This window comes from Telopea speciosissima, chromosome 1 (assembly GCF_018873765.1).
Source record: "Telopea speciosissima isolate NSW1024214 ecotype Mountain lineage chromosome 1, Tspe_v1, whole genome shotgun sequence".
In the NCBI taxonomy this organism is placed as follows: domain Eukaryota; kingdom Viridiplantae; phylum Streptophyta; class Magnoliopsida; order Proteales; family Proteaceae; genus Telopea; species Telopea speciosissima.
In genome coordinates this window covers 17,323,727-17,338,818 of record NC_057916.1, presented here as the reverse complement: position 1 = coordinate 17,338,818, position 15,092 = coordinate 17,323,727, and the positions used below count along the sequence as shown (strand labels likewise).

General features: G+C 41.9%; 1 protein-coding gene across 1 annotated transcript; it reads left to right on the top strand.

Annotated features, from left to right (window-relative positions):
* Positions 1 to 10,612: 10,612 nt before the first annotated feature.
* LOC122658473 (protein CHROMOSOME TRANSMISSION FIDELITY 7-like) lies at positions 10,613 to 13,790 on the top strand. Its single transcript, XM_043853451.1, has 7 exons — positions 10,613 to 10,900; positions 11,886 to 12,150; positions 12,235 to 12,330; positions 12,434 to 12,508; positions 12,607 to 12,959; positions 13,337 to 13,519; positions 13,646 to 13,790. Exons 1-6 carry the CDS (start codon positions 10,746 to 10,748, stop codon positions 13,476 to 13,478), a joined length of 1,086 nt encoding a protein of 361 aa, XP_043709386.1. The 5' UTR covers positions 10,613 to 10,745; the 3' UTR covers positions 13,479 to 13,519; positions 13,646 to 13,790.
* Positions 13,791 to 15,092: the final 1,302 nt, after the last annotated feature.

Here is a 15,092-nt window from a genome sequence, read left to right as displayed (position 1 = left end):
TCATCAGTTGTGCGGATTTCTTGGCAAATTTGTTGCATTCTTTGCAAGAAGTATCTCTTTGTATAGAATCTCTCTCTACAACACTTTCTATTTTAGATGCTATGGGAAAGAAATACTTAAGATTGTAATTTCATTCTGGTAATTTATAATATACAAGCTTATTTTAACCAAAAAATAATAATAATAATAGGAAAAATGTTCTTTGTGGGAACACATGCCCAAACACAATGAGGGCCTAGATGACCGCCTTGCCTTATGAAAGGCGAAAATCTCATCCCCCGAGATGCTAGCACGTACTCTTATTAGCTGCCACACATGCGTGGCCCCTGCGTTCCCCCAAAATAATATGCATCATGCATATGAAAATGAGAATGCACAAGAAACCGAAACGAGGGTTGCTTCAAGGACGGCAAGAAATAGCAAATATGGGCATCATATGCATCAACATTTGAACTAATTGTGAGGATCTTGTTCAAAGGTGGACAAATCAATTTCCAATTGGCCTTAAGGTTTTTCATATTTTTGTACGATATTAAAATGTTGTTACAACAATACTCTACTATTTGTATTAGTAAGAAATCTATAGCTCATAATATTGCTACATATGCTATAAGGTCTAGGAGCAGGGGTTTCCGTGCGGGACGATGTTCAACGCACATCGTCCCGCTGGGGAGGCCTCGAACCACGTGCTTGTGCATCGAGATGTGCGCCATGGTGTGGATCGCAGCCCCCCAGCCGCACAGGTGTCCAGCGCACAGGAGCTGGATCCTCCTGTAAGAGTCTAAGAGACGATGCTATTTCCTTTCTTTTTTTTTTTATGTTATTTCTTGTTGTTGCTATTGACACCCTTAAGGCAGACTATGTAAGTTTGGGTTTAAATGAACTACATCTTACCCATCCTAGGGCCTGGCCTTAATCAAAATTCGTCACTGCCACCCATGCTGCATAGCATACACTAGTAGCTCTTCCTTGTGTCTATTTATCTCTTCCCTCTTATGAAATGACATATCTACCCTTATTGTAGGAGAAAAATAGCCAAGGAAGCGCTAGCTTACACTAAGAAGCTAGACATGGATCGGAACTCAATCCCTTTCTTTATTTACTGATCTAGTAATGTCTATACTCTAGTGGGCGAAGGAAAAATCTAGCGAACCTCAGGGGTAATGTTTTTAGGATTATTATCCTCTTCGGTTCCCTGTTCGGAACAGTTGTCCAATTCCTCTCATAGGGGACCGAAAATGACGACCTAACCCCCTGCCCGAGTGAGGTTAAGTCATCATTTCCACCTCCCTATGGGAGGAACTGGACCACTGTACCAACCAGGACAGGATAAAAATTAATGTTTTTAGATGCTCTCCATATCTCTCAGTGGATGCCCATTGCCTGATATCTGATGCGTCATAGAATCCCCCAACCAACCAAAAGCTACCACGTAAACGTACTGGAACTGAATCCGAGGCTGAGGTCGAGGTCTAAGATCGAGGCCGAGGCCGAGTACTGAAGTTGAGGCCGAGCACTAAGGCCACGGCTGCCCAAGGCCGAGACCGAGCACTGAGGCCATGATAGGGCATAAAATCACCTCACCAATTAGAAGCTGCCACATGGCCGACCTGAGGTCAGTCCAAGAACCGAACTGAGCTGAGCAGGAAACTGGGCCGACCCGGTCTCCGATAGGTCACCTGATAGAGCCGAGCTCACACAAGTCAGTCGGGGCTGAGGCCGAGCACACACAAGTCAGCCATAAACTCTTGACCGAGCATACACAGGACAGCCTAGGCCGAGCTGACTGTCGAGATCGACCTAACAGGCCGACCTCCCAGGCCGAGGTGACTGCCAAGACCGACCTACCAGGCCGACCTTTTAGGCCGACCTCCCAGGCCGAGCCCTCCTCCACAGAAGCTACCATAGCGCCCCATCGGGGATCGCGGGGCCACGTCAGCACATCGCGAGAATCACGGGATAAGGATCGAGCCACGATCCCAACGCAATACGAAATCACACTTTACATGGACTCTTACATTAATAAGAGCCCGACCCCGAAAATAGCTCTCTACTCCGCTCTACGTGAGAGAGCCTTCCAAAAGAAGGACTCCTACCATACTAGGACTCTCCCAACCGCCTCATCTCATCCTCACTCTATAAATACCCAGGTATGGAGCACCATTCCTCATCTCACTTTTACTAGCAGTTACGTTGTTGCACTAGTGATCTAACTTTAGCATCGGAGAGTCCTAGGCCGAGGCCGAGCACTGAAGCCGAGGCCAAGGCCGAGCACTAAGGCCACGGCTGCCCGAGGCTGAGGCCGAGCACTGAGGCCGTGATAGGGCATAAAATCACCTCACCAATTAGAAGCTGCCACATGGCCGACCTGAGGTCAGTCCAAGAACCGAACTGAGCTGAGCAGAAAACTGGGCCGACCCGGTCTCCGATAGGTCACCTGACAGAACCGAGCTCACACAAGTCAACCATAAACTCCTGACCGAGCATACACAGGACAGCCTAGGCCGAGCTGACTACCGAGATCAACCTAACAGGCCGACCTCCCAGGCCGACCTCTCAGGCCGACCTCCCAGGCCGAGGTGACTGCCAAGACCGACCTACCAGGCCGACCTTCTAGGCTGACCTTCGAGGCCGAGCCCTCCTCCACAGAAGCTACTATAGCGCCCCACCAGGGATCGCAGGGCCACGTCAACACATCCCGAGAATCACTGGATAAAGATCGAACCATGATCCCAGCGCAATACAAAATCACACTTTACATGGACTCTTACCTTAATAAGAGCCCGACCCCAAAAATAGCTCTCCACTCCGCTCTACGCGAGAGAGCCTTTCGAAAGAAGGACTCTTACCATACTAGGACTCTCCCGACCACCTCATCTCATCCTCACTCTATAAATACCCAGGTATGGAGCCCCATTCCTCATCTCACTTTTACTAGCAGTTACACTGTTGCACTGGTGATCTAACTTTAGCATCGGAGAGTCCTAGGCCGGAGCCACACCGGCTCTCTTGTGCTCATCACTTGATCTTTGCAGGCTCATCCATGGGCGAATCAAGCATCGGAGATTTCCACACGCAACAATATCTATATCTATATCTATAACAAACATCTGTATAAAGCCATATAGAGCATTTAAAGGTTAAATGCTAGATATGCATTCTTATTAATTTCGATAGATTTTCTTTTGTGAATCCTACTGCGTTATTGACTTCTTTTTATATTTTTTTTGTAAATAAAAAAATCATGTCTACAATTTTACCTAATTCCATTTCTAGATTGAAAAAATTGTGTATCTAACATATATGTATTCACCATTTTTGAAAAAATAAATTTATGTTTATCAAGAAAAACCTATGCTTCTTAATATTGTAGAGCACACACTTCTCCAACCTTCACTGAAGATTCTCGGTCTATGAAATCAAAACAAAATGTGAACTCAAGCCATCATAAAGTATTTAACATTATAACAGATGATCTTTTTTCATATCACATATTTATTTTGAGGCACAGAAAAGGGGGAGGGAGGGAGGGGATGAAAGGGGGAACCCACAAGAGAAGAAGGAAAGAAACGAGGGCAGACTATCCCTTAACAAGGCTCCACCTCCACAAAACACTTCTTTTCCTTCACTGCAGGTATCTATCTGCTTTGTTATTTAATAAGCTAGCCACCACAAAAAGAGAGAGATAGAGAGAGGACTTGAGAGGATGGATATTCAGGGAGTATGGGGGTTGTTAGGGCCACGGCCATTATGGTGGAGAGGGTCAGGTCCTGATGGAACCTCCCTCAAATCATTTCCATATCGAGAATCCAACGATGATCCAAACCCTTTGAAGACCTCCTCCGCCCCATGCAGAAGCTGCAAACCCAAAACAAAACTTAATTAGTAGTAAGATACTGCACATATTACAGAAGAAACTTCTTTTCTTAAGCACAATCCAAGTAAACCTTTCGAATTTGATTCTTTCCTGGACCTGCCTGCACCAGCATGCATGGACACCCATTACCACATTCTGCAAAGAATCTAAAATATAAATATGATAGAAACCAATCTCACCCAGAAAAGGGGAAAAATAATCACTGCAAATTAATTAACGGATTTTTTTTTTTTTTAAAAAAAAGGACAGCTAGCATGTAAGAAGTCGATTACGGACTGGAAGCTTCATCGATCACCGACGAAAAGACCAAAAGCAGGACCACATACACCAGTGTCGCCATCGCCAAAAAAAATTCTTGGAGTGCAGAGAAAGAGACGGACACAGAGAGAAACTACGAGTTAGACAGTGAGAGTGACCTCGGAAGGGGAGTTAGAACGCATCTGAATTTAAAGGCTTCAAGAACTCCAAACAAATGAATCCAGAGAGAGAGGGAGACATGTAAACGTAATGATGTACAGCCGTATCTGGGGGATGGATGATGGAGACGGATGTCTCGTCGATGACGATCACCGGCGGCCAGAATCTCGTTCTTTTCACAAAAAACATCATTTGACGGCGCCGTACCTCCTAAATCGTCACGTTACGTAACTTATCGAGGCTTTACGTGGTTCTTGCACTGTCGTGGAGCCAGAATCACCTGGTGATGGTGACTATATTATATAATGCTCTCTCTCTCTCTCTCTCGCTCTCTGGAATCTCTGTGGGGGTGGTGGCTCAGCTCAAGTAGCTCATCCTCGCTGGACTCTGGACTCTGTCTGTCCTAGGAAACTTGATGACGTGACGACAATGGTAATATCTGATCTACTCTTTATATATACGGCGAAGGGACGTCAAAGGTCCGTACGCGCTGGGATCATCCGATCATGTCGCTCAACAAGAGAGGAATTGGAAAATTATCTCTTCCAATTTGCTGATCGGCCCAGTCCCAGTTCCTAATAGGGAGATGGTGGATCCCATCCGGGCAGAGTGTTTGGGCATGGGTAGAAAAGTTATTTTAACCCCCCTTTGTTAGAGGAATTGAGGAACTGGCCGAACAGCCAACTGAAGGTGATAAAGATCCAAGGTATTGGTCCGACTCCTTCCTCTGTTCTGTTATCTTTGCTTTCTAATTTTGGCCTTCTATAGGAATAATCATTTCTGCCTCCATATGAGGAATTGAAGGAAATGGAGGGGCAGCGAATTGTAGGGGATAATGATACCCTTCTATGGTTCTATTGCCTGATGATGCTAAATAAGGCTTGGACTGGATTTTTTCAGCCTTAGGCCGGGTTAAAATTTTCTAGCCTTGGGCCAGAATTGGCTTGGATCAGGGTTGATAACTTGGACAGAGACCGGTCCTATGTTAGATTATGTTTTATTTTTTATAATTTTTTTTAGAATGTAATTGTCTATTGAACGAAAGTTTGACAAAAGTGTTTAACGTTTTAAGTTTTTGGATTAACATGTAATACAACATCTCATTAGAGGCTTTCATTTTCAATAGAATTGTGATGGGAAGCTCTATGTGTTCAAGACGTGGTGCAAGCATGAATGGATAGAATCAAGGTCAATGAGGACCAATCAGGCCTGAAAAAATTAAAGTCAATCAATGCAAATCCAGCCTGCTAACCCAACCCAATTAGATGTCAATAAGGGGCGAGCTGGGTTGGGTTAAGCCCGACCTGGTTGGACCTAGGTTGAGATATCTTAACCCGACCTCGGGGCCAGATTGAGCTTGGGGCTAAGCTAACAAGACTCATGATTGGAAACCCAGCCTATTTCACCCCTAAGAGTTGTATAGGTATCGATATTACAAGTCACCTATCTCAATATCATATATGTTGATACCATATTGGTGAAATAATACAGAAAATGGGTAAAACAGTAAAAAAAAATCAAAGATAAATTTGTCTAATACAATCAACCCATGCTGATGCTGTATTAGAATCGTATCGGTTTTACAAGTAACCTATATCCAATCTGGGCACTAAAATCATGCTCTTTGATTCATTATGTTTGACTTATCCTAAAACTTGAAAGGACTATAATACCCTTCTGCCCTAGTCCCACACTCCCACTGGAGTTTTCGTTTCCCTCTTTCCTGTTTGTTGCAGTGAGACGATGATGGTGACGATGATCACCAAAATTTTCACAATCTCATCGTCTAATGAGGTTGACTGACAGGACATAAAGCTACTCTTACCATACAGGTGTGTAGATGTCAATTGACTTAATGTGTATGCATGGCTTTAAAGATCGAAATCGATAGGATTCGATTCCTGATTCTAAGATTGAGGGCGATTCCACCTGAATCAGAATCGTGAAGGTCAATTTGGTTGCCAATTTCACTTCCTCAATCAGTATTTTTATGAATTACCAAAAAAAGATTTAAATCAATAAAATTGTTTAGAGATTGGTATTACCCCTCCCCCCAAAAAAGACTTAAAATTAGGTGGAACGTACATGATTGGGTAACTAACTAGTTAGGAAGATTGAAAATTAAAACGAATGGATGGTCATACTATATCATTCATGGATTGAGGTATCGGTGTTGGATCGCAAGCTACGAGCCCATGTTGGTATCGCTAGCCATCAATATCAATATCGTATCGATGAAATGGTACAAATCAAGGGTAAAACAATAAAAAAAATCTTATTTTTAATAAAATTAATGGTAAATTTGTCCAATTTAGGTCGATCTGCTACGTCAATCCATATCGATTTTGAAGGTAATCCATACCCAAACTAATACCATGCACTAAAACTATGATGTCATTCGATTTAGATACATATCAATTAATAGAAATTCTCCCCCTTATGTAACTAATCAGATGTCGTCCATTAGGACTTGTTTACATTTTGGTGTCACATGGTAATCTCTTTTTTTATTTTTTGGTAGGACACATGATAACCATTAACACCAAAGATGCTTCTTTCTACTCTAATTTAGGGGACAGGACTCTCACAGGAGATTCTCCCCATTGAGTCTGTCTTATAGGGCACAGGGGGTCTTTGGTTAAATGCCCATCCAAGTGTACTCAATGCTGGCAGTGCATGAGCACGACAGTACATGAAAACTATTGCCTATGACACATGGTAAAGTGATATCAACGTTATCACGTGGACCTCGCACACAAATCGATCGTGTGGTGTTTCAATCCCTTCCTCTATTAGAGTAGCATGGGAGATTCCATCACATACGATCTTTTATCCATAATTTTATACTGCAAGTCGTCATTTAGTATGAACCCATGACCACTTGATCACGATGGAGAAATCTTACCATTGCATCAAGGCTCGCCCTCTTAAATTGAATAGGTGTTAAGTAATAGTAATAGTCTCCTTAGTTCAGAAAATTTGTTTTAGAATTATGAAAAACAGTTCTGTTGAAAGTTTGACAAAAGAAGGGACCATATGAAAATGGCCACCAATTGTACAGAGGCGGAGCTCAGGAGAACACTAGCCAGGCTTGTCTTCATTTTCCACCACTGAAATGGCTAAACAAGGTGAAGTTAAAGGTTTTTTTGAAGTAAGAAACTTTATTAAAAAGAGAGAAGAAAATCACACATGACCTCAAGCTGATCCCCTTGAACTCACTTAAGAGGATAGCACATCTAACAAAATCAAATAAAAATAGGAAACTTTCAACCCAAAAAAAAAATTACAAATAGGAAACTCTATAGAAGGCCATCTGCCAAAATTTGATCCGAAGAAACACAACATCAGAGGGAAGGCAAACGGATCCGACTCCTCTACTTCCAAGGCAGGCAGTACTTTCATGTGCCCAACTTTGCCCAGCATACAAGGCGGGTAAAAAGTACCGCCTTACCCCCGCTCTAGCAGGGCGCTCGGGTAAGGGCAAGGTGGTACTTTCCGCCACCTTGTATGTGGGGCATAGTTGGGCGCACAGAAGTACAGCCCGCCCTGGAAGTAGAGAAGTCTTTTCCAAGGCAAATATAATACAGATTCAGGAACCCTCACTTCCAAAGCACATTGATACCCCATCTTTTAGCTAGTTAGCTACCTATTCCGCCTAGAGTCTTTGTCAGTGAGAGAATTTGAGCTACATCTAGTGACTACATCCCATTTATATTCTCTCCAGTAGTGGAAGATCTAGTCATTTATATACTTATTATGGAATAAGCAGAAATTTCGTTACTGCCAAATATGTAAGACCATCAAAAAGAAAGCAAGCTTGCCTATGCACCTGATGTTGTCTCCACAAAATTTTTACCCCATCCATTTGGCTTCCATCAACATATTCAGCCTTGATGATCTGTTAGGCAATGAGCACAAACAACATCATTATATCCCCTTTTACCAAAAGAAGAAAAAAAAGAAGAAAAAAAAAGGGCTACATGGGTATGTGTAATGCGCTGCCCCTGTGTCAGACACTAAGGAGCATGAAATGACTACCGCACTCCCATGGAAAGGTAGAATTTCCTAGGGGTGTGGTGGCCATTTCATGTGCCCAGCCTAGGTAGCATTCTCTTTCCCAAAAAATATATATATCCCAAGATCATGGGCGTGAAGCTACAATGTAAGAAGAGGTGATCCTATTTTCGAGCCCAGCCCGGGCTAGTCCAACCTAGCAAAAACAACAAGAGGGCGATACAAGACCATCCTCTCAATCACTTGATCAACTGTAGGTAGAGCATCAACCAAACATTTTCATATGACAAAAAAAAACTGATAAGAAAAAATGTTACAGCAAAACCAAACTTCCTTTGCTCAATCAACCATCGATGTCCGAGGCCGACTTGGAAGAGAAGGATCCAGAAGAAAGAATGCAGCCAAAGAACGCATGAAAATCCTCTCCAACGCCAGTGTGTCCAGTGCGCATCGGATGGTTGGGTAGGCTGGCATGCACCCCAAGGACCAGCTCCAGCCGTCTGATGTGCATTGGAGAGTATCCTAGACCGCCAAATAACTCTGTCAGGCGCAGTAGAATGAAGACGCTGACACCGCAGCTCCTCATTTCGTGAGTGCCTAAAATATATCATAATCACAAATATCTAAACTTTGGATTCTAAGAGGAGTGTCAAAAAAAACCCAGCCAGCCCAAACCCTCACTAAACCACCCTGAACCCGGACAAGGCAGGGCCTAGGTTGAGGCCTCCACCTTGGCAGGGCTAGCCCAACCGTCTACTATATAATATATATTTACAATATAAAGAGAATGGGCCTTGGTGCAACGACCAAGGTTGCTTCATTCTGACCGAATGCTCATTGGTTCAAACCTGTAAATAGCCTCTCTGCAGATTGTTTTTTTTAAACAACCTAGGCGTTATTAAGTGGGCTGTGATTAAACTTTGTTAGTTTCACAAGTCAATGAGCCAAGCTATTTAGGATCAATCAGGACCAATCAAGATTGGGCCCAGCCCAGCCCAGCCGTTGACACCCCTACTGCTGCAATTTTTTAATTTCCATACTCCGCTTCCCCCTCTAGGGGATATAAATTAACATCTATAGTACTTATGAGTCATCATGTCTTTTCCTAGAGAAAGTTAGTGAAATATTGTTACAGTTATTTATACCCGGTGGATAAGTATGGACAAGGGTATAAATGTAAAAAATAATTTCAATTTTTTAAAAGAAACCCATTCGATCTAGACCAATATGAATCGATTCAAATCGATATCGATTACTAAAACCCTACATGGGACAGACAAGGAAAGTATTGTGAATCCAATTTCTCCACCTCATTGCAATCAAACAATCTAATTTTAGTATTTTTTTTAAGGAAAGTCTAACAACACGCTGGATCTATTTTGACATTTTACCCCAAAGAAAAAAAAAAGTTTTAAACTTTTTGTCTATGTTTAGCCCGTCTCCAAGGACCCAGGGTGCATCCAGTCGTTGGGCTGTGCCACACACGCCTAGGGATGTGTATAGCACAACTCAACCGCTGGATGCCCTCTGGGCGTGCCCTGGGTGCTGGCCTCCCTGGAGACGATCCTGATCCGCATTTCCCCCCCGTGAGAGCCAGGGGTAATTTTGTCCATGAAAATGCCCACGGACAAAATGGGTTATGGGCCGATGGTTAGCAGCTTGGCGCGTTGGCGGGAAAATTCTAAAATAAAAAACACAGAGGGAAAAGGGATTAAGCTAAGCTGTTTCTGTTTAACCAGAGAGCGAAGCCCTAACGCCTCATTTTCTTTCCTTTCCGCTCTCTGCTCCTTCTTGGAGTGATTTATCTAACAATATTTAGCTTTGACGAATCCGCTTGAATTTGAAACCAGTGGGAGCGTTCCTGCGGTAAGTTTGTGTCCTAGTGTTTGATATTTCACGGGAGTTCTCTAGTTTCTTGCTTGGATTTGTTGGATTAAAGATTGTTTCGGGTTATATTTATGATCTTCTTTTTTTTTTTTGGTTTTTTCTCCTTCACACTCCACATTCCCCTCACAAACAAGGTAAAGGGAAAAAAAAAATATTTGCTGATCTTCTTTTGATGATTTTCATTTGTTGTTTTTTCCCTGTGGATGTTGTCAGCTATTGGTTTCCTGTTTCTTTTTGAAAAAATTCCTGGTTTTCCCTTTTAGTTATCTAATTTGCTTGATTTTCTCTTTGATTCAGTACACTGGTTATCAGTCTATCTTGCCCTCAAGGTGGGCCAATTACCTTCCGTCTTTCTGTGCTTTTGTTTTTCTCAAAATTTCTCTTCTTTTCTATCATTATTTTTAATTGTGTGTCTACAAACGAGTGGAGTTGACACACCAGATCAAATCCTCTGAACTTGTTATATGTTGATCAAGCTGAGTTTTTGAGTTGTAAAACACTCAAAAACATGGAACACCTTGATCCCTAAGAATTGAAGTCGGGAGCAAAGATGCAGGCTAAGATCAGTGCTTTTTTCAAGCCTTCCACAACCAAAATCTCAGACCCGCCCCAGCTTTTTGATCAAATTGAAGATGACCTGGAACTCAAGGCCCCAGAAATTCTGATAACGTACAAGCGCCGAGCTCCGAGGGCAGACCCATGTAGGTATGAATTATTCATCATGGAATGGGTTTCTCACACAGTACATATTAAATACTATTCAGGATATGTTCTCTTCGATGAATTATTTCCTTCAGAGCCAGTGTCAACTTTCTGGAGTCATAGAATATTACCTCCTTTTTTTTTTTTTTTTATTTTATTTTGGGGAAACATAGATTTGAATATTTGCACTTCTGTTCCGAATCCCTGGTTAGGAGGAATGTAGATACCTAAAATCCTTTAGTGTTGATCCTTCCATTTCTTTCTCTGAGGTTAAGTAATACCCAACTTGCAGTGTTAGAGATTAGGAGTTTGTAGCTCAGCTTTTACTCGGTTCCTGAAGCATTATTTTTAGTGTCATCACATGCCCTCTATTTAGAACTACAGATGTTGTTTTTGTAAATAGAGTGTCGAAGCTTCTCTACCCTGACAGCCTGCCTCCTTTCTAAGCATATTCCAAATCTCTCAAGTCATTTCATCCAATGCCTTTTATTTTCGTACTTCTGCGGATCTATGCTACTTGGGCATTTCAAAATGGGAGCTGAAACCATGTCTAATTCTTTACAAAGTCCTAACTGGCACTTTGAGAAAGCTTTTCCAAAATTAAATTCCTTGCAGTGATTTGTGCACTAGTTCAAATATAAGGAAGAAACAGAAAAATATTATCGGTCCTTCCTATTTCTTCTCCATCTTCCTTAATCTTCTCTTTTTCCAATTTCATCTTTATTTCTTTATTCCTTTCTATTATTTCCATCTAATTCGAAGCAAAACTTTTGTGTATTTTGTTTCAGTTACTCTGAAAATTGGAATGAAACGTTGGAATTCTAAGAATTCTGAAAACATTTACAAGAATGCAAATCCAAGTTAATTTATGAAACTTTGGCATATGCTTAAACTTAATTTAAAATGCAGTACATGTTGCTGCCATTTATCTTTTTGCCCAAAATGGTATCATTACAGTATTTTACTCCTATCCATTTCTCTTGCACAGCAACAATGACTTTAGCAATCAGCAGACTGAGGAAACACCGATGGATTTGAATCCAGTTGTTTCTACTGTAGAACCAGCTTGCACCTCTGGTCGAATCCTGAACAAGAAGAGAAGTTATACTCAGTTCCATTTGGAGCTGGGCCAATCTGATTTCCTTCTCCACTTGTGCTCTATCTGTGGTCTAAAATATGCTCGCGGGGAAGAAGAGGATGAGAAGGCTCACAAGGCATTTCACAAGAAGATCACTCAGGGAATCCAGTTCAAAGTACATTGCTCATAAGAGTTCATTTAGTGGTATTATTTGGCCTGCTATGAACCTGTTCTATCTTATACTTTATTCAAGTTACAGGGTTTGCGCAATGAAAGAGTTGTTTCAATGCATTCAAGTGATGGAGCCCGTATCATTTTGGTATTATATGGTGACCCACCTGCACACTGGACCAAGGTTTCACTTCCTCGTCATTTCATCCTTGAATGTTTAATGGTTGGAGTGGTTCTCAATATGCTGTTCTTCTAAGTGAGTTTAACAGAACTGCTTGCATTGGCAGATTCAGGAGGTTGTGAAGATAATTGAGAAGGAACTAGGATTGGACGATGGATGGCTTATTCATAAGTTCTGCAAGGTGGCTTTCTCCTTCCCTTTCTGTATGACACCAATCTTTGATATATGATTGAGAGGGTGGCATCATATCTTCATGAAATTTTCCTTTTGCTCTTCCAGGTGTATTTATTCATTTCCTTTCAGAGGATTGCTGGCTGCCTAGTTGCTGAACCGATAAAAAATGCCTACAGAGTTCTCTCACATTCAGTGGCTCCAAAAAGCTCTAGTGTCACCGTAGCAAAGAAAGCTAGATCAAATTCAACCGTGCTTCGCTTTGGAGACGTCAATTTTAAGAGGGAAGTCATTAAAACAGTCCCCTCAGTTAATGGTCCTGAGCTGATAGATAGAGACATCGGTGGAGCAATCTTCTGTGACAAGACAGCCGTGCCTGCTTTCTGTGGCATCAGAGCCATATGGGTCACACCCTCTAACAGAAGAAAACGCATTGCCACTCGGTTACTAGATGCTGCAAGGTAACTCCAAGTCATTGTCAGTCAATATCATCTTTAGTAGTTTATTTAGATCCGGATGAATATAGCCTTCTTTTTCACATTAGCTACCCCTAGTAGTTGGGATAAAGCTTAGTTGGTTCGAATGTGTCATCTTATTTTAAAATTTTCTGTTTCTCCAGGTTTTGGAACTGCAATTAGTTTTCTCATTTTTGGTGTGTCAATATTCTTAAAACCGAATCAGAAAAGGTCTACCTGAATACACACACACACAAACTGGTCCCCAGGCTTCACCTTGATTTTTGATTTGGTTTGGAGAGCATTGTACTCAATGATTGTCATCTCATTTCTCCTCTCCTAGGCTTCACCTCATTGATCAATATTTTCTCTTTTTAATGCAGGAAGAGTTTCTGCATGGGTGTGGTCCTAGAATCCTCTCAATTAGCATTCTCTCAGCCAACCTCTGCTGGTATGGCATTAGCATCCAGTTACAGCGCCACAGAGTCTTTCTTGGTATACAAGGTTGCTACCTTGAACTGTTAATTATCATTAAATGCTGTACCAGTTTTGATTTATTTGGGGGGATTCTCTATGCCATGGCTGCAGTTCATGCAGTTACAGCGCCGCAGAGTCTTTCTTGGTATATAAGGTTGCTACCTTGAAATTATCATTAAACGCTGTACCAGTTTTGATTTACTTGGGGGGGGGGGGATTCTCTATGCCATGGCTGCAGTTCATGGATGATGGTTAATTTAGCCATAGTGGAACTGATTTGTTCTTATTCCAACAACAAATACAAGGTAGAATGGTTAGTTATGTGATCTCAGTCTTCATATTTCCATATTGTACCTTTGCTTCTGAGTCCCATTTTGATAATTTGCGAAGCATTTGAAGCCAAGTTTCAGAGGGTGGAACCAATTGAGCCAGGTAGAAACACTTTTGGCTGATGTGTATTTTCTGGTTGGGTAGAACATTTTTTGTTGACGGTTTGAGAGAAGGTTTTATGAGATTGTTTTTGGTCTATTGCCAAAGATGCATATATAAACGAGGGACATGAAAGATGAAAGCAATATGATATTTTTAGAAGAGATACCATAAAAAGCATAAAAGCTTTTTGGATTAAGTTTCCCTCCACCCATTATCTTAGGGTTTACAAATCTTTCCTAGGGTTTTGGTATGTTTCAAAATACCCTCTCGATACCCTTTTCTATTCTCCTGTCTTGTGGTGAATGGAAGGTTCACATTTGATTAGGGATCTTTTAGATGTAACATAATTTGGGTCACGGAAGGTCGATCCAAATGCCCAAACCCAGTGGATTGTAACGACAAATCGAATTTACCACAAGCATTTACAAACACTGCATTTTGTCTCCCTGGATCTTCGCAACAGTGATGGAAGGAAGCATCTTCGAATCTTATTTGACATCTCCCGCAAAAAATATTATTTTTTTCTGGAAAATGGCCAAATACGGTGGGGGGACCTTATGTTCTTTTTAAAAGCTGCCATAACTTTGCAAATAGATCGTTGTCTCTGAAATTCTGGTGTTAAAAATATGGGGTGACAATGGCGTTGATTTAGCCATTGATGTGAAAATCCATTGAGTGGACAACATATTTTCAAATATGTTCCTGGTCGAATTGGCACCCGATCGGATGTTTATCACCTCAAGTTCAGACACCCTCAGGTTCCTCCGATTCCCCCTCTCCATGGTCGACACATGGATTTTTTAAATCCAACGGCCATGTTCAAAGTGTGATTGCTTTTTCCAAATGACTTTTCATTAACCCCTCATAACGGAAAAATATCACCTCAATTTGCCTGCCCGTCCATTTTCTCAATTCCCTCTAATAGAGTGAGGTGGACCCCACTTCAGGCAATGGATAGGATGGTCATTTTCACCACTCTATTAGATGGGTGGTTCTCATAATGCTTTTTTCTTCTCCTCTCTCCCAATTCTTCTCTCATAGCCTTGCTGTGCCGCTACCACTCCTAGTCTTAGATGCGAAGGCTAAGGTTCTCTTGCACATGAATCAGGTTCCTCTCACACCTCTGCAACCTGCGCTGTCAAAGCTCTTCGTGGACCTCTCTCGGCAAACCCTTAACCGCACTCTGTCAGAACAAAGAACCAGCAGCGGAGGATCTCTGCAAGTTCTGCT

Coding starts and splice junctions, on each gene's coding strand:
- LOC122658473 (XM_043853451.1), top strand. CDS start 10,746: ATGCAGGCTAAGATCAGTGCTTTTTTCAAGCCTTCCACAACCAAAATC. Junction 10,901..11,885: donor CCGAGGGCAGACCCATGTAG/GTATGAATTATT, acceptor TCTCTTGCACAG/CAACAATGACTTTAGCAATC. Junction 12,509..12,606: donor TTATTCATAAGTTCTGCAAG/GTGGCTTTCTCC, acceptor TTGCTCTTCCAG/GTGTATTTATTCATTTCCTT.